Source organism: Panthera onca, chromosome A1 (assembly GCF_046562875.1).
Source record: "Panthera onca isolate mPanOnc1 chromosome A1, mPanOnc1 haplotype 2, whole genome shotgun sequence".
NCBI lineage: Eukaryota > Metazoa > Chordata > Mammalia > Carnivora > Felidae > Panthera > Panthera onca.
Window position 1 is genome coordinate 134,806,186 of NC_138339.1, and position 22,705 is coordinate 134,828,890.

Here is a 22,705-nt window from a genome sequence, read left to right on the forward strand (position 1 = left end):
AACGACGTTCTCTGTTCCTTGGTTTGATTCTCGGCTTCTGCTTACCTGAAACCTTCCCTTATTTTTTTCCTCTCCTGACCCCAGGTGTCATTTCGATACCACTGTCGATTGTACAACGAATGGCGTCGGACCAATCAGAGAGTGATTCTCCTCATTCCAAAGTCTGTCAGCGTACCTTCTAACCAGCAGTCCCTGCTGGGCCCCCATTCTGTCAAGAGGAACTCAAAGGAGACCATTGTTTGAGGCTTGTGTGGTTGGTCGGTTGGCTCGTTGTTTGGGGTTTTGGAAGTCTCCGCACTGGGGCCATGCACTGAGCCACTCCCGAACCCCTCCTTAAGCCGTGGGTCTCAGAACACCCTGAGCCTTGTGAGCACATCGCCCCAGCAACGGACTCGGCCAGAAGAGAGCAGATGCTGTTTGACTTCAAATCATGGATGCTGCAATCACGTGATACTTGCTCAGCTGCCAAACATGCTTATTTAGCAGATACTATGTGGGATTTTCTGAACACCTCTTTAACATATGAGGAAGGTTGTCCTGGTAAAGATGCAATTCAATGCTTCCTTTTTTATTACTATTTCAAATATATATATATATATATAAGTATATATATTAAAGTCAGATGATAATTACAGTCGAAAAAGCCAACGTTACACCTGGTTTCTTGGTTTGGATGAGTTTGGTTTGGGTTAGTTTATGCGTTTCCCAGTTTCTACTGTAGATTCTTTGGGGGTAATTTGATAACTTGAGTGGTCTTTTTCATTGCCTTCTTCTCTCTCACTCAAGGGGACAGCGTAATGGCTACAGAACAAGGCATATTTGGAGGATGTTTTGTACTAAACTTCATTTATTCCGTTTTTAAAGGGGAAAACAGGTGTGGCAACTCTCCCTACAGTGAACTGTTTATTTAAATTTCATTAAGGAGGGAAAGAAAATTACGGCGAGAAGCAGGCTCCTTTCGAATTGTTTGATACTGCCAGCTGATAAAAGCTATTTTCTAATAATAAATATCCAGTGTGTGAAAGACAAACCCCGCTGATTGCAACATTCTTTTTTTTAATTATAAAACCTGTGAAGTTTCCCCAAAGTAGGTTTTAAAAAGAAAAGAAAAGAAAAAAAAAAAGACAAGCAAAAAGGTTGGTGTTCTTACTCCCATCTCGTTTAGTGCATGTCTTAATTCTGCCTTCACAAGGAACTGGTGGATCATTAGACATTTCTAGGAACCCTGGACCTGTTTTGCATATCAATTAGCATTCCCATTGCTCTATTGAATTTCCAGCTTGACAGGTAGATGTGGCAAAAAACCTGTCCTAGCAGCCTATGGCCCCTTTGTCTGATTTTTTAAAAAACGCATCCCACACAGTGCCTTCCCCCAACCATGAGCCAATTCAGTCACAGGCTGAAACAGACCTTTGCTAAGGACTTCCTGTCCCTGTTTTATCCACCACTGTGTAAAGGCTCTAAACTGCACCCTGCATTTGTAGCCACTGAAACCACGGGGCACATGTGTCGTCTGAGGAAAGCCCTTGCTGGCGCTGGCTCCCCCATCCGCCTGCCTGCCGCCTACCCACACGCCCAGGAGGAGAAGGCGGAGCCCAGCGTTGGGGAATGCTTAAAATATGGATTTCTAGAACATGACCCACATTCTGAATATCGCTCCAGCTTCTGCCTTATGCTCCCCAAGTGGGAGAGCGGAAAAGTGCAAAGGAACAGGCGGCCAGGAGGGGAACGATTTTTGTGTGCAGATCGATCAAGCGGATGCAGGTGTCACCTTTGTCTGCCGAGCCCCCCCACCCTCCCGTTCACAGACTGCTCCCCGAGCTGCCTGGGGAGGGAAACAGCTGTACCGCTCTCCGCTGCAAAACTCAGATGTGCTTTATGGCTGATGACAATAGATTTCCTCCCCACCACGCTCCCCTTCGACACTCCGTTCCAGTAATCTACGCCTCAGCCCTTCTGTTTGTTCGGCCCTGCTCACCCCTCCAGGCTGTCATTAGCTGCACCGCCATCAACCGTTTCTTAATTGACCTTTTTAAAATGCTGGACACCACTGGCTGCATGCAGCTGTCACACATTAAATTTCCAGAGCCAAGAGTCCAACTTGGTAGCTTGTGAACTACAGCCCTGTAATAGATTGGATAAATAACATCCACCCAGCCCTGGTCCCTGAGCTGTCAGGTTAACCAGCGACACCTCTCATTTGAATGGCATAAGCAGTCATGAGAGGACCAGCCCCTTTCTCCTCCCGGCTCCTTCCATGAATTAAGGAAGTGAGAGACTCCTGGGATCATTTCCTGTTGAGGTTGGCTGCAGGGAGTCCCTGCCATCTTGGTTCATGAGATGAGATACATTGACTCAAAATATCAAAGGCAGACAGGTGCCCAGCAGTTCGCTGAGGCCCCTGCACTGGGAAGGTTGGCACATTGGTACTGGGTGTGTGCTACACGCCTTTCCCCCATACTTGCATCCCCACCCGGGTAAATAAAGCCGAGTCCAAATGCAAGGAGTAGATTGCTTGCAGGGTGGTGGGCAGGACACTCCTGGGAGCCCAGAGTAGCATCAGTGCCTCGCTTCCTGGGCCAGGAGCTTGGGTCCTCCTCAGGAGAGAGACTCTGAGCTCTAGCAGCCCAGCACCCATCTGAGATCCTCAAAGTTCTTGATCCACTCTTGGCCCTTTATGACATCATTCAAGGTTAGAGAGCATAAGGAACTGCAGCCCGTGCACAAGGCACCAGCCAAGAGGCCGGGGACAGGTGGGGACTGCCGTCCAGGCTCTGTGTCTGTCACCAAGCCAAGTTGCACCTGCCTGGAAAAAGGGGCGCAGAGGTGCTGCACAGGTCACTGCCAGCCTTGAACTCTTGCTTTGCTTCTTTCTTTTTGAAAAGTCAAGAATGAAGCAGGGGAAAGAATCAGGAGGGGCAAGTAAAGGATCCTGGGGATTCACAGCTTCCCTTCCTTCAACTTCTTCAACAGCCCTCTATTCTCCTAGGGTAGAGACAAATGTGTGTCACAGTGAAGCCAGAGGGGAAAGGGACAGCTGAGACAAATCCAGTGCATTCTTGCCTGCCCCAGGTGTGTGTGTGTGTGTGTGTGTGTGTGTGTGTGTACATGCTTCTGCATGTTCACATCTGGGGAATACAGAGAACGGGGAATACAGAGAACACGGAATGTTCACACAAATTCTACAGCTCAGACTACTGAGCAGAAGCTCAGACGAGCTAGAAAATCCAATAGAGGGAAAAAATAAATGACATGACTTAGAAGTTACTTGTATTTGTCTTCCGTGGCCTGGTCTCCCTTTCCTGTGCCACAGTGCCATGGACTGTCATTTACAGCTGGACTGAAGCCACAGTTACTTCATCTTTAGTGAAAGTGACTCATCTGAGGGCGTAGAGGAGCCACGGAGAAAAGGAAAGAGAAAAAGCAGCCTGCTGACCTGCACTTGGGCCACTGGCCAGCTGGAGGCTCCACTTTCTCCCCAGGCAAAAACTTCGTCCTCAATCTCTCTCACCAGGGAGAATCCCAAGGCAGAAAGAATCTGAGGACAAAAGATACCTGCGAAAGGAAATTGGCACATGCTTCCTTTCCTCCTTGATTTATAATGTTCCCAGAAGCTACCCGAAGTCAGCCACACAGCTCTAAGACCTAAAGCTGGATGAGAGATGCAGGTGGTGATTCCGAAGCCATTAATGGGACAGGAGGTGGGCTTGTGGGTAAGTACAGAGTTCAGGATTATTTCTGGACCAGATGTCGGGACATGGATGCACCTGGCTGGACGCCATCCCTCCTGGCCAAGCACGTGGAGGGTCTATGGTCTGGCAGGCTGCCGCGAGAGACCTGGGACTGTGGAGGCTGGAGTCACAAGAAATGTGTACTCCAAGGCCATGCCTGGGCAAATGCATGCTCTCTGCAAAATGGGTCAGTTCTGCAAAAATGCACGGGCCGGTATGTTCTATCGGCATCTAGTGCCTGGGATTTGGAGTTCTCAGTGTCTAGGGATTGGCTCTTTTCCCTTGTTGTTTAGTTGTTGTGGGCTGATTCCAACTCTCTGCTTCCCAGGTCGATAGAGTGGGAGAGAACCAGCCATGAGTCAGGCAACCTGGCATTGAGCCTGGCTCTACTGTGTCCCTGCTGCTGACTGAACAAGTGACCCCACCTACCTGCGCCTCAGTCTTTTGCCTCTGTAAAATGGGGGCAATACCTACCTCAGACAATCCTTGTGAGATTGGTAGGGCTTAGCTCCCAATAGTTGATGAATGAATGGCAGTACCCCTTCTGCCCCCTTCAGTCCATTCACTGTGGCTGATGTGTGGGTTATTCTGCCCTAGCTTGGGTTTTGCCAAACGACTTTAATAAATGATTTGAAGGACCATAAACAAATAGTTTAAAAATCCTTTTCAAAAAGAAGAGGGATTGCTTTTAAATGATCAAGAGATATTTACTGAGCACACTGTGCCTGGAATAAAAACTAAGAGACCCTTCTGGAGGCTGAAATTACTGACTTGATTGAGATCTTGGAATCATGTATAGATTTCAGTTACCCTTGCATTTCCTGACACTGGAGACTATGGCTAATTGAGAATTCATCACAGATGAAAAAAAAATTTTTTTTTTTTTGCTAGTTCTGGATCTAGTGCTACAGAGGAAAACAAATATAGTCTATCAGTTGTCTGTGTTCCCAGAAATGAGGAACTCATGAGTCACTGAGCTCATACATCTAGTGCCTTCGCAGAGACTCTGAATTCTGTGCACAAAGACAACACCAGATCAGCTTCGGAGCCCTGCTTCTTTTGAGAAACTCCTTTTCAGACACACTTTTCACCGACACCATCCACAGTTACCGTATTAAGGAAATGAATACATGAACCCTATCCAACGTTTTATTTTATCATATTTGTGAAGGCCAGATGCAAAGACCTGAGTTAATCATACATTTAGTCCCTGACAACTTCTGTCACCATCAGCCTAGATGGGTCCTTCTTCTGTTTTATTCTACAAGTATGTACCTAGAGCCAAACTCTTTGTGCCTAACAAACCACACCAAAATTCAGCGCTCTAAGACCACTACTTCATTGCATTTCACTAATCCATGGGTTGGCGAGGGCTCAGCCAGGCGGTCTGTGGGCGGCGCCCCTTCCGGTTGCACTTGGATGTCTCAGTCAGATGGCCCAGGTGCTCCTTCCATGTGTGGCCTTGCCTCTTCACCTGGCATCTCAGCTTCAAAGGCCCCTCTCTTTCCATGGCAGCTCAGGGCTCTAAGAGGGAAGAAGCTTCTGTCCTGCATAAGGCCTGGGCTTGGAATTCCTGGAGCTGTCCCCTCCTTGAATTCTACTGGTCAAAGCAGCGACAAGCCCTGCCTGCTGACAGGAGGGGCAGAATCATTTGGGGCTGTCTTTGCATCTTTGCAGGTCCACTACCAGACCCTTAGAACAGATGCAGAAGCGTAACCTGGGAATTTAGCTACTTGCCCAAGGTAACAGAGCTAGTAAGAGGCAGATCTGGGATTCAGACCCAGACTATGGAGTCCATGCTGTCAACCACTATGCCATGATGCCTCTCAGCTTCTATTTTATGGCAGTTTCCCTTTCATTCCTGGTCTCCACTCTCATCTCTTCCCTTCCTTAGGCATCCAGTCAACAGAATATGCATAGAACTTTGTAAAACATACTGTTTTTTACTAGATGTCTTAATTTACAAAAAAAAAAAAGTGATTATGCTATAAATCTCATTCTTTACCCACCCCCACTCCCCACTTAATACTATGTTCTGAAGATCTGTGTTGCTTCATGTGTGCCTAGGTCACTGTTTCTAATGGTTGCTTGGGATTCCATTTCATTTTTCTATTCCCTTCATGTTACCACCAACTCCCTGACCCAGCCAACAGGGCCCTGAAACAGACACCCGGGTAGTCATCTCCTTCCAGTCCTGTTGGAAGATTCCTCTGGACTGGTATGCATGCATGGGAATGCCAGGTTCTAGGACACTGACATGGTTAATTTCACTATGTTTGAATTGTTCTCCAGAAGGAATACACCACTTAAGACACTACCCTGTAGCAGCTGAGTTTTGCAATTTCTCCGCTAGCTAGTCTTTACTTTTGGGCCAATCTGACCATACAAACCTGTGTCTCATTGCTTGTATATGTGCAAATGCACACTTTTAATTTTTCCTACCGGGTTGGTGATCTTCCCCTTTATATTTTCCCTAGTCAGTTCAATGTGCTTCCATTTGTCATTTGTTCAACTCTCTCTTAACTTTGCCTGTGCTATATATACTTTGTTAAACAGAAATCCTTAACTTGGACATAGCCAGATCTTGTTGTCTCTGGTTGTCTGGTTGTCATCATGTACTCTGTGCTATGAGTGGTCTTACTGAAATTTAAATGTCTTTTTTTTTTTTTTTTAATTTTATATAGAGAGAGATCATGAGTTGGGGACAGGGGCCGAGGAAGAGAGAGAGAATCTCAAGCAGGCTCCACACTCAGCACAGAGCCTGATGCAGTGCTCAATTCCATGACCATGGGATCATGACCTGAGCCTAAATCAAGAGTCAGAAGCTCAACCGACTGAGTCACCCAGGTGCCTCAACAAGTCCTTTTTCATTATAAAATCACAAAGACAGTTTCCCAGATTTTCTGCCTTTATGGTTTCATGTATCACCCTTAGGCTTCTGAACTATCTGGAGTTTACCTCTGTGCATGATATGAGACAGGGATCCAGCTTTATCTCCCTAAGTTCCCCTCACCTTCCACAAAACAATCTCCCCTTTTGTCATTCACATGTGGTGTCATCTGTGTCATATACCCAGTTCCATGTCGACATGGGTCTGTTTCTGCAGTCTCAATCTGTGACTTTAGTCTACTGCTGTGGCCCTGCATTACCTCGCTGTTTTTCTCCCTATGGCTTCATCCCGAGCCTCGGCATCTAGTGGAATGAGCAACCCTATCCCCTGCCAATTTCACTCTACTTTTTTTTTTTTTTCAAAACTGACTCGGTTATTTATAGACAAGCTTTTAATTCTTGTGCATAAATTTTAGAACAGTTTTGTTAACTCGTTTAAAAGGTCCTGATGGAATTTTGATTGGAATTGTAGTGAACTTATACATTAATTTCATGAAAATTGCCCTCTTTGCAATTTTTAGCAATCCCATATGATGAAAATAGCATAACGCCACTTATTTAAGTGTTCTCGGTGTCCTGAAACAGAGTTGTAATCATTGTCAGTAAAATTCTTGTGTCCTTTGCTAGTTTCATTCTTAAACACCTTTAGTCGTATTGCTATTGTAAATGGTACCTTCTTTTCTTTCTTTTTTAATTTTGTAATGTTTTTATTTATTTTGGAGAGAGAGAGAGAGACAGAGTGCGAGCAGCAGAGGGGCAGATAGAGAAGGAGACACAGCATCTGAAGCAGGTTCCAGGCTCTGAGCTGTCAGCACAGAGCCCGACGCGGGGCTTGAACTCACGAACCATGAGACCATGACCTCAGCCAAAGTTGGACACTTAACTGACTGAGCCACCCAGGCACAGTATCTTATTTCTATTTTGTATCTTATTTTCCTATTTTCTATTCTCTTTTCTTGTTGACTAGTATTATCCTTTACTAGCATCTTGGCTGACCCTGCTGTTAGTTCTTGAAGGTTGCTGATTCCCTTCAAGCCTGCTCTTCCCTGGCCGGGTGCAGTGGCCAGGTCATCTCGGACCCTCCCATGGCAGTCGTGACAGCAGGCACACTGGCTGGATTCCAAGTCTTAATGAGAGGTCAGAGTTTCTCCACCAAAGATACTTGCTATACGTTTTTCTTCTATAATTTTGTTGAGTTTCTGTTTCCTTTCTATTTCTAGTATTTTGTGAATTTTTACATCATTATTTTAAATACCAAACTGAACTAGTAATAATAACTACGCCTAACTTTCTACTACCTTAATCTAAGTAGTAAGACTTGCTACTGTTAAGCCATCCTTTTGATCCTGGATCAATCTTACTTAAGATTTTGTACATCCCTGGGGCACCTGGGTGGCTCCGTCCATTAAGCATCTGACTCTTGGTTTTGGCTCAGGTCATGATTTTGTGGTTCATGAGTTCAAGGCCGGCCTTGGGTTCTGTACTGGCAGTGTAGAGTCTACATGAGATTCTCTCTCCCCTCTCTCTCTGTCCCTTCCTCTCTCTCTCTCTCTCTCAAAAATAAATAAATGAACACTAAAAAAAGATTTTGTGTATCCCTCTCTCTATATATTGAAAATCAAGAGTTCACACCAATAGCACCAATTCAAATCCAGTGCCATAAAGTTCAATCATGTTTACATTTGCCATATTTATAGCTTCTTCAGCTACCAGGAGAAAGCTGGCTTTCATTGCCCTTAATTTATTTACCTATATAATTAGTGTCTCTGTAGGTAACCACTTTCTCACCTCCACAGACATCCCCTCCCCTGTGGAGACATCCCCTTCACCTTTCTCTAGCTCTGACATCCCATACCAGGTTACCCCTCTTGGGGGACACTCACTTCATCCCAGTCAGATTCTGGTGCAGTCAGTGGCTGGTCCTCACCTTCACTCATTTGCTTCCAATTTCCTTCTTCATTCAGTGTTTTATTTCCATCTTTTTTATTCTTTTGTCTAGCCAATCTGAATTAATGATGCATTTCATTCATCTTGAAAAAAATAAGCTTGGAATTTTCTTACTATTCTCTTTCTCTCATCCTCTTTGCCTTCTGCTTTATTGATTTTAGCCTAACCTTTATTATGGCCTTCCTTTTTGTTTGTGTGTGTGTGTGTGTGTGTGTGTGTGTGTGTGTGTGTAATTCCCTCTCATTTCCATCTTTTCATTGTCTTTGTTCTTAGATAAATGATTTAAAGTTATAAATTTTCCTCTAGGTACTACTTTATCTCCTACAATTTTTGGAAATTTTCAATGTTTAAATTTTAGTTCTAGGTATTTTTTTATTTCTCTTATGTTCCTTGTCTTTATCCCCAGAGTCATTTAGTGGGGAGATTTTTCTCTTTCAGCAAATAAGCATGGGGTGGGTAGTGTTCTTTTGTTTTGTATTTCAGTTATTTTTACACTATGGTCTAAGAATGATGATTTCAGTAATGTTGATTCTTGGTAATTGTGGCATTTATTTGTGGCTTGATACATGGTTGATTTTTTGCAAATGTATATACATATATGTACATATAAATAAATAAGCTACAGTGTATTAATTATTTACATCTTCCAACGTTGCTTTTTTTCATGCTTGATCTGTCAGTTTCTGAGGGGGACATATAAAATTTCATTACAACTGTTGATTTATTTACTTCTTTTAATCCTGTTGGTAGCTGCTTTGTGTACTTGTGGCAATATTTACAGGTTTATCTTTGCCATTACATCTTTTTAATGGACTTTTCCTTACCAAATTATAATATTCCTATATTGTGTTTGTCCATCTTGATGTTTTAAAATTCTCTTTTTGGGGCGCCTGGGTGGCTCAGTTGGTTAAGCAGCCGACTTCGGCTCAGGTCATGATCTTGCGGTCTATGAGTTCAAGCCCCGCATCGGGCTTTGTGCTGACAGCTCAGAGCCTGGAGCCTGTTTCAGATTCTGTGTCTCCCTCTCTCTGACCCTCCCCCGTTCATGCTTTGTCTCTCTCTGTCTCAAAAATAAAAATAAATGTTAAAAAAAAAATTATAAAAAAAAAATTCTCTTTTGTCTGAATTTGTATTAAACATTTCTTCGTTCTTTTATGCCTCCTATAGATAGCATGCTGCTAATTTTTTTTTATCTGAAATCTCTCATCTTTGAATTGGTGAGTTTATCTATTTAAACTTACATAAACAGATATATTGGGTCAGAATTCTATCATCTTATTTCATCTCTCATTTTTTCCTGTGTTCCCATACTTTCCTGAGCATCAACAACCTTGGCTACTGACATGTGCCCACAATGAGGGCAACTAAATCCCGGTGGGCCAGCGGAAGAGGAGGGAGATGCTCCGCGCTGCCATTTGGACTCAACGACTGTCCACATGCCACACCTCCGCAAGTGACTGCATCCCTCAGGGAACATCCCCATACCTCTTTCCTGATCACCATTTCCTGATGCCTGGATTTTCACCATTTTTCCCTGCCCTGGATTGCAACCAACTTGCCTTTTGAGAACAGAAGTGGGAAACTCCATTCAGCTGGTAAAACAGCCTATACAGAAGTTATCCGCACCTACCCCAGCATGGATGCAATACAGCCCTAATGTCACCCCAATGACCTGGTGGCACCACACTGGCACTGCTCTTTTCTTTCTGGGATGTGATAAAGGAGGGCTTGATCCATCCAAAAGTGCTATACAGGACAGAGAAAGGGACACAGCATCCCCCCCCATAGTTGTCTCCCAGCTATGTCAATGAGCCCTTCCACATCCACACCTGCTGTAGCCCAAGTGTTTCTAGGTTTTTATATCCTTTTCTCAGATTCACCACCCATCCTCTTACTTCTTCAGCACTTCCAGGGTGGAGTGGAGGGAGGAGGGGAAAGAAGCCAACGGTCAGGGTAAGACTGCCCTACTTTCTACCATCAGCACTTCTGGAGGTGTTGTGGAGACAGGGCCTGGAAGGAGTCCCCCAGCCTTGGCTCTGGTGCCTCAACTCCAGTCAACTACTTGACGTCTGCTCTGTATAGTGGGGATCTGGGCTAGATTTCACTATAAAAAAAGAATGACAATGTTGAAATTAGGTACTTTCTTGTTCTAAAACTCTGGGCCACCTCATCTGGCTCCCTGGCTCCTGGGGACCCTGAGTTTGCAAAGGGCAGGAAAGGATGGGGCCACGTGGGCCTGTCCTGTATGAAGATGACTAACCATGAGCTACCCACTCCTCCTCCCTGTTCACAAGAGGAGGCAGCTGTGACTTTCAACCCAGCTGCAAATAAGAAACACTTAGCAGACATAAGAAGTGTGTTTTATTCTCAGACAAGGCTTAAAGGCTGCTGACGTTAGGATTTTTTTTTTAAGTCAATCTTGAGATTTGTGGGAGAAAATGTCTGGGAGATGCTGTGAGGGCACCTCTGCAGGGCACCCCTCACAGCCCAGGTGGTGCCATGGAGGCATGAGGATGCCCCGGTGATGGGCAAGGGGCACTACTTTTACAGTGTAACAACTAGAACTATGTTTTCTTGCCTTTTAAACAGAATGGAACAGTCTAGAAGTTCAGACTGGCTTTTGGGCAATTTGCAATTAACTTTGCTATCATATGAAAATCCATTTGGAGTTCAAAAATGTCACTGGTTTTCTCCATCACTTACCTTCCTTTCACTCCCCTTGCCTAACAAATGCAGAGCCGGCTCTATTTGATGCCTCTGGTTCAGCAGCTGAGGGTGCCAGGCAGCTTGGTGAGGTTCACAGGACATCACTCAGAGCTCACCCTCTTCAGGGCCTCTCAGCAGCTAAGGGCTCCTGGTAAGCTTGGCCCCAGACCATGGAGACAGATTAAGCAGAGTCCATGGTAAGCGGTCTCAGACTCTGTCATAAGGATCAACCTATTCTCCATCTATTCTGCAGTCCATCTGAAGGCACGGGACTCTTTGTAGGCAACATCTTATGACAAAATTAGTGACCCTGAGTTAGGGGTCTGTGCATGAGAAGACACTCCCCCACCCCCAAGGCATGCACCATTCTGGAAGCGGGGGGGGGGGGGGGGGGGGTTCCTACCAGAGCAACCTCAGGAATCCTGCAGAACCCTCTCCAAGTCCTCAGCCTGAGACTCCACTTTCAGAAGCCTGTGCCAGCTACTAGGGGCAAAGGGAAGATTTCCACACTGGTGATAAGTCTCCTTCATGCCACATAGGAAGGATGAGGAATGAGACTCAGGCAAGATCAGCCAGGATCAAGGAACTCTCAAGCACACACTATTTGAGAGGAAAGAGATGGGATGTATTCTGTTTCATGCACCTGGTAAAAATGCTGTGGCAGGTGATCACATCCACGTGCAAGACATGAATCCCTCCATGTACACCTGCATCTCTTACAGGTTTGTCAACACTTACACAAGGTCTTCAAAAACTGGGCAGCCCTGCTTATGGTTGCTACATACCATTGTCCTACTAAAAGGAAGAAGATCTCCTTGGAGAAAGGTCTGACTCTAGGTCAGGAAAGAAAATGTGTTAGAGGAATCTGAAACACCTTGTCATACCAGAAAGCAAAGAAAACTACAGTGGTTGTATCCAGCGGACACAGGATACAACTTAAACAGGCTCCCACCAACCTAAGATGGAACTATATGGGCATCAAAAAGGAATGACTTGGGGCACCTGGGTGCCTCAGTGGGTTAAGTATCCAACTCTTGGTTTCAGCTCAGGTCATGATCTCACGGTTCATGGGATCGAGCCCCATGCTGAGAGGGCAGAGCCTGCTTGGAATTCTCTCTCTCCCTCTCTCTCTACCCCTTCCCTGCTTGTACTCTCTCTCAAAATAAATAAACATTTTGTTTTAAAAGGAACAACTCATGAATTGTTATACATATTCTCTGGTAAAATTCATGAGTTTACAATGATACTTAAAATAAAAAATCTCCCAAGTCACCTCTGAAGCACGCTGAAGAACCAAATCATTGTGCTGATAAGTGCTTTTTAAAAACTACTTTGTGTATTCTGTACCTTGGGGTATAATTGATGAAGTACAGTTCTTTAGAGAAGACTTTCACCAAACAAATGTAGAAATAATGACAGAATCTAAATGAAATAATCAATCTGTCTAATGATCATTAACAGATGCTGAAACCACTGGCCGATAGGGAACTTTATAATGAAAAGGATCAGAGCCTCCACAAAACCCACAAATCAATTTTAATATCACAGAAAAGCAAAAGGCTGACATGACATACCTCCTGACATGATGCAATGGGAAGTACAGAAACACCCACAAGATATTCTTGTGAAACAACAGAACTTGAATATGATCAAGCACTGTTATCTAACTGCTGGTTTACAGGAATGAGAGGGGCAAAAACATTGTCAAATTGCACCAGTCGCAGGGTTTCTCAACAGCAGCGCTACTGACACTGTGAGCTGGATGTTTCATTTGGAAGACTTACAACATCTATCAAAAAATGTAACATGTGGACTGGGTTTGGATCCTGATTCAGAAAACCAAAGGCAAAGAAAACATCATGAGACAGGGAAGTTTGAACACTACATATTTGATCATATTAAGAAATAATTTGGGGCATCTCGATGGCTCAGTCGGTTGAGTCTGGCTTCAACTCAGGTCCTGATCTCACGGTTTGTGAGTTGAAGCCCTGCATTGGTCTCTGTGCTGACAGCTCGGAGCCTGGAGCCTGCTTCACGTTCTGTGTCTCCTGCTCTCTCTCTCTGCCCCTCCCCGGCTCATACCCTGTCTGTCTGTCTGTCTCTAAAATAAATAAACATTAAAAAAATATTTTAAGAAATAAAAAGAAATAATTTGTGGGGAGGGGGCCAAGATGGCGGAGGAGCATGGAAGTGATTTTTGCCTCTTTCTTCCCTGAAATGCAGCCAGAACAACACTAAACCATCTTGCACACCTAGAAAACTGATTTGAGGATTAACACAACAATCTGCACAACTTGAACCACAGAACTTGGCAGTTATGTGGTGTGGAGAGTTGAACTGGGGGAGAGAAGCTGCAGAGGGCAGGGAGCTGTTTTTGCTTGTAGAGAGAGGATAGAGAAAAGCACCCCCTCCCCAATGAAAGCAGCTGGAGAGAAAAGGCAAGAGTGGAAACAGCTGCATGGGACAGAAGATAAAAGGGAGAAAGGAGAAAGCAAAGGATTTAAATTCCATTAAGACTCTATAAACAAGGGGAGCACAGAGTCTGAAACTCCACAGCTCAATATCTGGCAGTGCTCTGGTGGGAAGGGTGAATCCCCAGGAACAGAGAGCGAGGTCTGAGGGGTCTTATGGCCACATGGGGAGTGGCAATTCCCCTGCTGGGAGGACATATGATTGAGGCTGTGAGACCTCCTACAGGCAAGGGACCCAGCAGATCTTGGAGATCAGCCACATTTCCTGGTGTCAGAAGAGGGACATTGGGGTGAAGCCTGGTGCAAGATGTGTGTTGTGGTTTGCCGTAGCCCCTGAAACACTGCTGCTACATGACCACATGAACTTTTTCTGGGGTGGGCTGGTGTCCAGGCACAGTCTCTGGACATCAGCAGCAGCACAGTTGCTTGAAGGTTCCTGGGGGTGGACCAGCACCCAGCCATTGCTCAGCGAGACCCTCCCCCAGAGGGTCTGAGCAGGTCAAAGCTGCAGTCCCTCAGAAGTGAGGGGTTGAGAAACACAGCCGCATCTGAGATAAAACTCAGGAGGGAGGTGCTATGTGGCAGCCTGAAGGCTTGGTCACAGACAGTGTAGAAGTGGGGAGTGGATGGAAGCCAGAGACAAAGGAGGAGTGCTTGAGTGCCTGTCAGGAGAGCACAGAGTTCTGAAACCAGAGACTGCGTAGCTGAGTGACACCATTTTCACCTGTGCATGTGCGTACACGCCTACATGTGCCACAACAATCTACCCCAGTAAGCTAAGCAATGCCACCTAGTGGGGAATGGAGACGTTAAACTAAGCCAACTGTGCCAACCACGCTCTTGAGGAACACAAGTCTCTCCGCCTCCTTAGTTTACAGAGTAGATAGTACTTCATAATTTGACTTCTAGGGAAAACTGGATGTAATTTCAATCATATTTCATTCTGTTCGCTGGTCCATCTATTCTATTTTTTTTCTTTTTCTTTCCTTTTCTTATTCTTGAATACAGAAAGAGAAAAAATTATTTTTATCTTCTGTTTTTATATAAAAAAGATTTTTTCTTTAATTTTCTTCTATATTGTTTACTTTTTTGTAAATTTGTTAAATTCTAGGTTACTTTCATCATTTCATTTTACTGTATTCATTTTTTCAAATTTTCAAATGTTTTCCTTTTTTTTCTCCTTTTTTCTTTTCTCTATTCTATCAAACTTCTTTCAACAACCAGATCAAAACACACCAAGGATCTAATAACCTTTATTTGATTATTTTATGCTGTTTTTAATTTTTTAATTTCTTTTTTTTTACTTTATTAATTCCTTTTCTTCCTTCAAAATGGCAAATTGAAGGAATTCACCCCAAAAGAAAGAACAGGAAGAAATGACAACCATGGACTTAATCAACACAGATACAAGCAAGATGTCCAAACCAGAATTTAGAATCACAATAATAAGAAAACTAGTTGGGGTTGAAAATAGATTAGAATCCCTTTCTGTGGAGATAAAAGAAGTAAAAGCTAGTTGGGATGAAATCTAAAATGCTATAACTGAGCTGCAATCTCAAATGGATACCATGGCGGCAAAGATGGATGAAGCAGAGCAGTGAATCAGAGATACAGAGGACAAACTTATAAAGACTAATGAAGTAGAAAAATAGAGACAGACTAAGGTAAAAGAGCACGATATAAGAATTAGAGAACTCAGTGACTCATTAAAAAGGAATAACATCAGAATCATAGAGGTCACAGAAGATGAAGAGAGAGAAAAAGGGGTAGAAGGTTTATGTGAGCAAATCACAGTGGAAAACTTTCCTAACCTGGGGAAAGACACAGACATCAAAATCCAGGAAGCACAAAGAAATCACATTAGATTCAACAAAAACTGACCATCAACAAGGCATATCAGGGGCACCTGGGTGGCTAAGTCAGTTGAGAGTCCAACTTTGACTCAGGTCATGATCTCGCGGTTCGTGAGTTCGAGCCCCACGTCGATCTCTGTGCTGACAGCTCAGAGCCTGGAGCCTGCTTCAGATTCTGTGTCCCCCTCTCTCTCCACCCTACCCCTGCTTGTGCTCTGTCTCTCTGTCTTCCAAAAATGAATAAATATTTTTTAAAAAATTTAACAAGGCATATCACAGTCAAACTCACAAAATACTCAAGCAAGGAAAGAATCATGAAAGCAGGAAAAGAAAAAACGTCCTTAGCCTACAAGAGAAGACAGACTGGGCTCGCCGAAGACCTATCCACAGAAACATGGCAGGCTAGAAAGGAGTGGCAGGATATATTCAATGTGCTGGATCAGAAAAATATGCCAAGAATTCTTCATCCAGGAAGACTGTCATTCACAATAGAAGGAGACATAAATAAAAAGTTTCCCAGACAAACAAAAACTAAAGGTGTTTGTGACCACTAAACCAGCCCTGCAAGAAATTTTAAGGGTGACTCTCTGAGGGGAGAAAAGATGAAAAACAAAAACAAAAACAAAAAGACCAAAAGCAACAAAGACTAGAAAAGACCAGAAAACACCACCAGAAACTCTAACTCCACAGACAACATACTGACAATAAATTCATATCTTTCAGGACTCACTCTAAACGTCAATGGACTAAACACTCCAATCAAAAGACATGGGGTAATAGAATGGATAAGAAAACAATCTATATGCTGTTTACAAGAGACCCTTTTCAGACCTAAAGACACCTTCAGATTGAAAGTAAGGGGATGCAGAACAATCTGTCATGATAATGGTCACCAAAAGAAAGCTGGAGTAGCCATACTTTTTTCAGACAATCTATATTTTAAAATAAAAGCTGTAACAAGAGATGAAGAAGGGCATTATATCATAATTAAGAGGTCTATCCACCAAGCAAAAACATTTATGCTCCAAACAAGGAAGGGCCTAAATATATAAATCAATTAATCACAAACATACAAAAACTCATTGATGATAATACCATGATAGTAGGGGACTTCAACACCCCACCTACAACAATGGACAGATCATCTAAACAGAAAATCAATAAAGAAACAATGGCTTTAAATGACACACTGGACCAGATGGACTTAACAGATATATTCAGAACATTTCATCCTAAAGCAGCAGAATACACACTCTCCTTGAGGGCACATGGAACATTGTCCAGAATAGATCACATACTGGAACATAAATCAGCCCTCAACAAGTACAAAAAGATCATACCATGCATATTTTCAGACCACAACGCTATGAAACTCAAAATCAGCCACAAGAAAAACTTCGGAAAAAAAAGTCTCCAAAGACCAAAGAACATCCTACTGAACAATAAATGGGCTAACCAAGAAGTTAAAGAGGAAATTAAAAAGTACATGGAAGCCAATGAAAATGATATCACCACAGCCCAAAACCTCTGGGACACAGCAAAGGCAGTCATAAGAGGAAAGTATCCAGGACTTCCTAAACAAGGAAGAAAGATCTCAGATTCACAACCTAACCTTACACCTTAAAGAACTGGAAAAAGAACAGCAAATAAACTCAAAACCAGTAGAAGACAGGAAATAATAAAGATTAGAGCAGAAATCAATGATATTGAAACTAAACAAAACAGAAACAGTAGAACAGATCAATGAAACCAGGAGCTGGTTCTTTGAAAGAATTAACAAAATTGATAAACCCCTAGCCAGTTTGATCAAAAAGAAAAGGAAAGGACCCAAATAAATAAAATCAAGAATGAAAGAGGAGAGATCACAACCAACACAGCAGAAAAACCAACAATAATAAAAGAATATTGTGAGCAATTATACACCAATAAAATGGGCAATGGGGGTGCCTGGGTAGCTCAGTTCATTGAGCGTCCGACTTCAGCTCAGGTCATGATCTCACAGCTTGTGGGTTCAAGCCCTGCATCGGGCTCTGTGTTGACAGCTCAGAGCCTGGAGCCTCCTTTGGATTCTGTGTCTCCCTCTCTCTCTCTGCTCTTCCCCTGCTCATGCTCTGTCTCTCAAAAATAAACATTTAAAAAAAATTTTTTAATGGGCAATTCAGAAGAAAGGAACAAATTCCTAGAAACATATGAACTACCAAAAGTGAAATAAGAAATAGAAAAGTTGAAAAGACCCATAACCAGTAAAGAAATCGAATTAGTAATCAAAAATCTCCCAAAAAACAAGAGTCCAGGGCTTCATGGCTTTCCAGGGGAATTCTACCAAACATTTAAAGAAGAGTTACCACCTATTCTTTTGAAGCTGTTCCAAAAAATAGAAATGAAGAAAAACTTCCAAATTCATTCTATGAAGACAGCATTACCTTGATTCCAAAACCAGACAAAGACCCCACTAAAAAGGAGATGACAGGGCACTGGTTCAATTTCCACAAAACAATCAATGTTATACATCACATAAATAAAAGAAAGGACAAGAACAACATGATCCTCTCAATAGATGCAGAGAGAGCATTTGAAAAAATACAGCATCCTTTCTTGAAAAAAAACCCCAAGAAAGTAGGGGTAGAAGGATCATACCTCGAGATCATAAAAGCCATATATGAAAGACTCAGTGTTAATATCATCCTCAATGGGGAAAAACTAAGAGCTTTTCCCCTAAGGAACACAACAAGGATGTCCACTCTCACCACTATTATTCCACACAGTATTGGAAGTCTTAGCCTCAGCAGTCAGACAACACAAAGGAGTAAAAGGCATCCAAATCAGCAAAAAGAAAGTCAAACTTTCAGTCTTTGAAAATGACATGATACTCTATATGGAAAGCCCAAAATATTCCACCAAAAAACCGCTAGAGCTGATCCATGAATTCAGCAAAGTGGGAGGATATAAAATCAATGCACAGAAATTGGTTGCATTCCTATACACAAATAAAGAAGCGACAGAAAGAGAAATCAAGGAATCGATCCCATTTACAATTGCACCAAAAACTATAAAATACCTAAGAATAAACCTAACCAAAGAGGTGAAAAATCTATACACGAAACTATAGAAAGCTTTATCAAAGAAATTGAGTAAGACACAAAAAAAATGGAAAAATATTCCATGCTCTTGGATTGAAGAACAAATATTGTTAAAATGTCAATCTACATATTCAGTGCAATCCCTATCAAAATAACACCACCAATCTTCACAGAGCTAGAACAAACAATCCTAAAATTTGTATGGAACCAAAAAAGACCCCGAATAGCCAAAGCAATCCTGAAAAAGAAAAACAAAACTGGAGGCTTTGAAGCTGTATTACAAAGCTGTAATCACCAAGACAGTATGGTACTGGCACAAAAATAGACACATGGATCAATGGAACAGAATAGAGAATCCAGAAATGGACCCACAAACGGATGGCCAACTAATCTCTGACAAAGCGGGAAAGAATATCCAATGGAATAAAGGGCAGTCTCTTCAGCAAATGGTGTTGGGAAAACTGGACAGCGACATGCAGAAGAATAAACCTGGACCACTTTCTTATACCATACACAAAAAATAAACTCAAAACGGATGAAAGACCTAAACGTAAGACAGGAAGCCGTCAAAATCCTCGAGGAGAAAGCAGGCAAAAACCTCTTTGACCTTGGTGGCAGCAACTTCTTACTCAACATGTCTCTGGAGGCAAGGGAAACAAAAGCAAAAATGAACTATTGGGGCTTCATCAAAATAAAAAGTTTTGCATGGTGAAGGAAACAAATCAGCAAAACTCAAAGGGAACTGACAGAATAGGAGAAGATATTTGAAAATGACATATCAGATAAAGGGTTAATATCCAAAATCTATAAAGAACTTACCAAACTCAATACCCAAAAAACAAATAATCCAGTGAAGAAATGGGCAGAAGACATTAATAGGCACTTCTCCAAAGAAGACATCCAGATGGCCAACCGACACATGAAAAAATGCTCAACATCACTCATCATCATCAGGGAAATACAAATCAAATCCACAATGAGATACCATCTCACACCTGTCAGAATGGCTCACATCAACAACTTAATCAACAGCAGATGTTGACGAGGATGCTGATGTTGACGAGGATGTTGAGAGGTTGTCTTTGGCACTGCTGGTGGGAATGCAAACTGGTGCAGCCACTCTGGAAAACAGTATGGAGGTTCCTCAAAAAATTAAAAATAGAACTACCCTGCGACCCAGCAATTGCACTACTAGGTATTTATCCAAGGGATACAGGTGCACTGTTTGGAAGGGACACATGCACCCCCATGTTTATAGCAGCGCTATCAACAATAGCCAAAGGATGGAAAGAGCCCAAATGTCCATCAATGGATGACTGGATAAAGAAGATGTGGTATATATACACAATAGAGTATTACTCAGCAATCAAAAAATGAAATCTTGTCATTTGCAACTATGTGGATGGAACTGGAGGGAATTATGCTAAGTGAAATTAGTCAGTCAGAGAAAGACAAAAATCATATGACTTCACTCGTATGAGGACTTTAAGACACAGAACAGATGAACATAAGGGAAGGGAAGCAAAAATAATATACAAACAGGGAGGGGGACAAAGCAGAAGAGACCCTTAAATACAGAGAACAAACAGAGGTTTGCTGGAGGGTTTGTGGGATGGGGGTGGGCTAATGCATAAGGGGTGTTATGGATGAGCACTGGCCTCTACTCCTGAAAGCATTGTTGCACTATATGCTAACTAACTTGGATGTAAGTTAAAAAAATAAATAGGAAAAAGGAAAGGAGGAAAGAAAAATTTTTTAAAGGAAATTATTTGTTTTAGGTATGATAATAGAACTATGGTTCTGTTTAGAAAAAGTCCCGGTCTCTTGGAGATACATTTTGAAGGAATATCTGCAGTTATGTAATATGTGGGATTTGCTTTAAAATAATCCAGTGGGGGGCACCTGACTTCAGCTGTGGTCATGATCTCACGGTTCTGCGTTGGAGCCCCACATCCAGCTGGCTGCTGTCAACACAGAGCCCACTTCAGATCTTCTCTCCCCACTGCCCCGTGCCTCTCCCCCATTCGTGCTATCTCTCAAAAATAAATAAACATTTAAAAAAATAAAATAATCCACCAGATGGCAGAGCAGAGGGAGGGAGTAAGGAAGAAACCAGACTGACCTCATATGGGCAACTGTTGAAGCTGGCTGATGGGCACACAGGGTTGACTCTTCTCTCCACATATACATATGCTTAAATTTTGCAGTGTAAAAAGTAATTTAAAAAAACAGAACAAGTTGGTGGGACACCTGGGTGGCTCAGTCAGTTAAACTGACTCCTGATTTCAGCTCAGGCCATGATCTCACAGTTCATGGGATCGAGCCCCTGTGTCCAGCAATGTGGTGACAGCTCGGAGCCTGCTTGGGATTCTGTCTCTCCTTTCCCTCCTTCTCTCTCACTGTCTCTGTCTCTCTCTCAAAATAAATAAATAAACTTAAATAAAATGAACAAATAAAAAATTAAAATAAAATAAAATAAAATATAAAATAATAAAATAAAATAAAATAAATAAAATAAATAAATAAAATAAAATATAAAATAATAAACTTAAACAAATAAAAAATTAAAATAAATTAAAATAAATAAAATAAAATAAAAAATTAAATTAAATTAAAAAATTAAAAATAATAAAATAAAATAAAATAAATAAAAATAAAATAAAATAAGATAAAATAAAATATAAAATAAAATAAATAAAATAAAATAAGATAAAATATAAAAAAATAAAATAAAATAAAATAAAATAAATAAAATAGAGCAAGCTGGGCCCAGCCTGACACCAGCGCTGTCTGAAAGCTGAGACCAGGAAGCTGAGGAGAGAGTGTGGGCTGCAGCTAACACAATAGGAGTCAGAGGCTTGCATGAACAGCATGCAACGGTGAGAAAGCAGCAGTGCATTTTAACTAGAGGCTATAGGCTCAAAGTTGGTGACTGTCCTTAGAGATGCTATACGTGGCCAAGGCTGACTATTTTGGTGTTTGCCCTGCTGAAGCGAAACTACATCAGGTTCGACAGCACAGACCGTGAACAGCCTGTGCACTGATTGCCAGGAGAAGGTCAGAGAAGGGGCCAGAATGATGCTTTTCTTCCCATCGTGGATAGAAGCCAACCAGCCTCAGAGCTTCTGACCTAAAAACCACATGACCTGGGCCACCCAGGCGACTCAGTCAGTTAAGAGGCCAGCTCTTGATTTCAGCTCAGCTTGTGATCTCACAGTTCGTGAGTTTGAGCCCCACACTGGGCTCTGGGCTAACAGCTCAGAGTCTGCTTGGCATTTTCTCTCTCTCTCTCTCTCTCTCTCTCTCTGCCCCTTCCCTGCTTATACTCTCTCTCTCAAATAAACTTAAAAAAAAAAAAAAAAAACACACCCCAAAGACACATCCTGCTGAGATTGCACAGTGCTGGTGAGGCTGTCACTGACCAGACAGTCCTGCTGAACTGAAGCCACCCACCACACTCTGGAAACAGAAATCGCCACAGGTTCCCCTGAAGCCCTGATTCTCACAGGTTCTCCCTGAAGCATGTGGGTGTGGGCGGAGGTTGGGCAACACTGAATTGTGAAATTTAAAGCAAGGCAACGGGGTGCTCTTGCCCGTTGCCTTGCTTTAAATCTGGGGATAGGCCACCTCCTTTCATTTATCAAAATCAAGGTGAAGTGTTCTGAAACCCCATCATCTCCTCTGCTCCCGTCCCACACTCCTAACGACAGCTCCATGTGGCCACAATGAGCATCACTCAAGGAAAAAGTGCCTGGAATCAGGTTGCGTGAGGAGGAAAAAGAATGAGGCAGCAAGTGTGAGAATCAACAGTGAATCCAGAGAGGATTCGGGGGAAGAAGTGGCCACAGGCACCTCGGGGGTCAGGGGATCAGAGATAAGGAGAGGATACATCTGTCTCCACAACCTCCTGGTGGCTTCTGTGAACATAACCGGGGTCACGTACCCCCAGATGGGGACAATCTGCCATATGAACAAGTCATTTAACGAGTAGCACGTATGTCCACATTTCCTGCTCCGCCCGTTGTTTC

The 22,705-nt window shown here is 42.8% G+C and overlaps 1 protein-coding gene and 1 long non-coding RNA gene across 7 annotated transcripts in view; one reads left to right on the top strand and one right to left on the bottom strand.

Annotated features, from left to right (window-relative positions):
• Nucleotides 1-1,030, top strand: part of MARCHF3 (membrane associated ring-CH-type finger 3) — a 148,437-nt gene extending 147,407 nt beyond the window's left edge. The window contains exon 5 of the mRNA XM_060636229.3: nucleotides 85-1,030. Within this exon, the coding sequence (XP_060492212.1) occupies nucleotides 85-243 (159 nt within the window). The 3' untranslated portion in view covers nucleotides 244-1,030. The remainder of the gene's footprint in view (nucleotides 1-84) is intronic.
• The window catches only part of LOC132681593 (uncharacterized), a 109,280-nt gene that overhangs the window by 83,266 nt on the left and 3,309 nt on the right, over nucleotides 1-22,705 (bottom strand). The window lies entirely within an intron of this gene.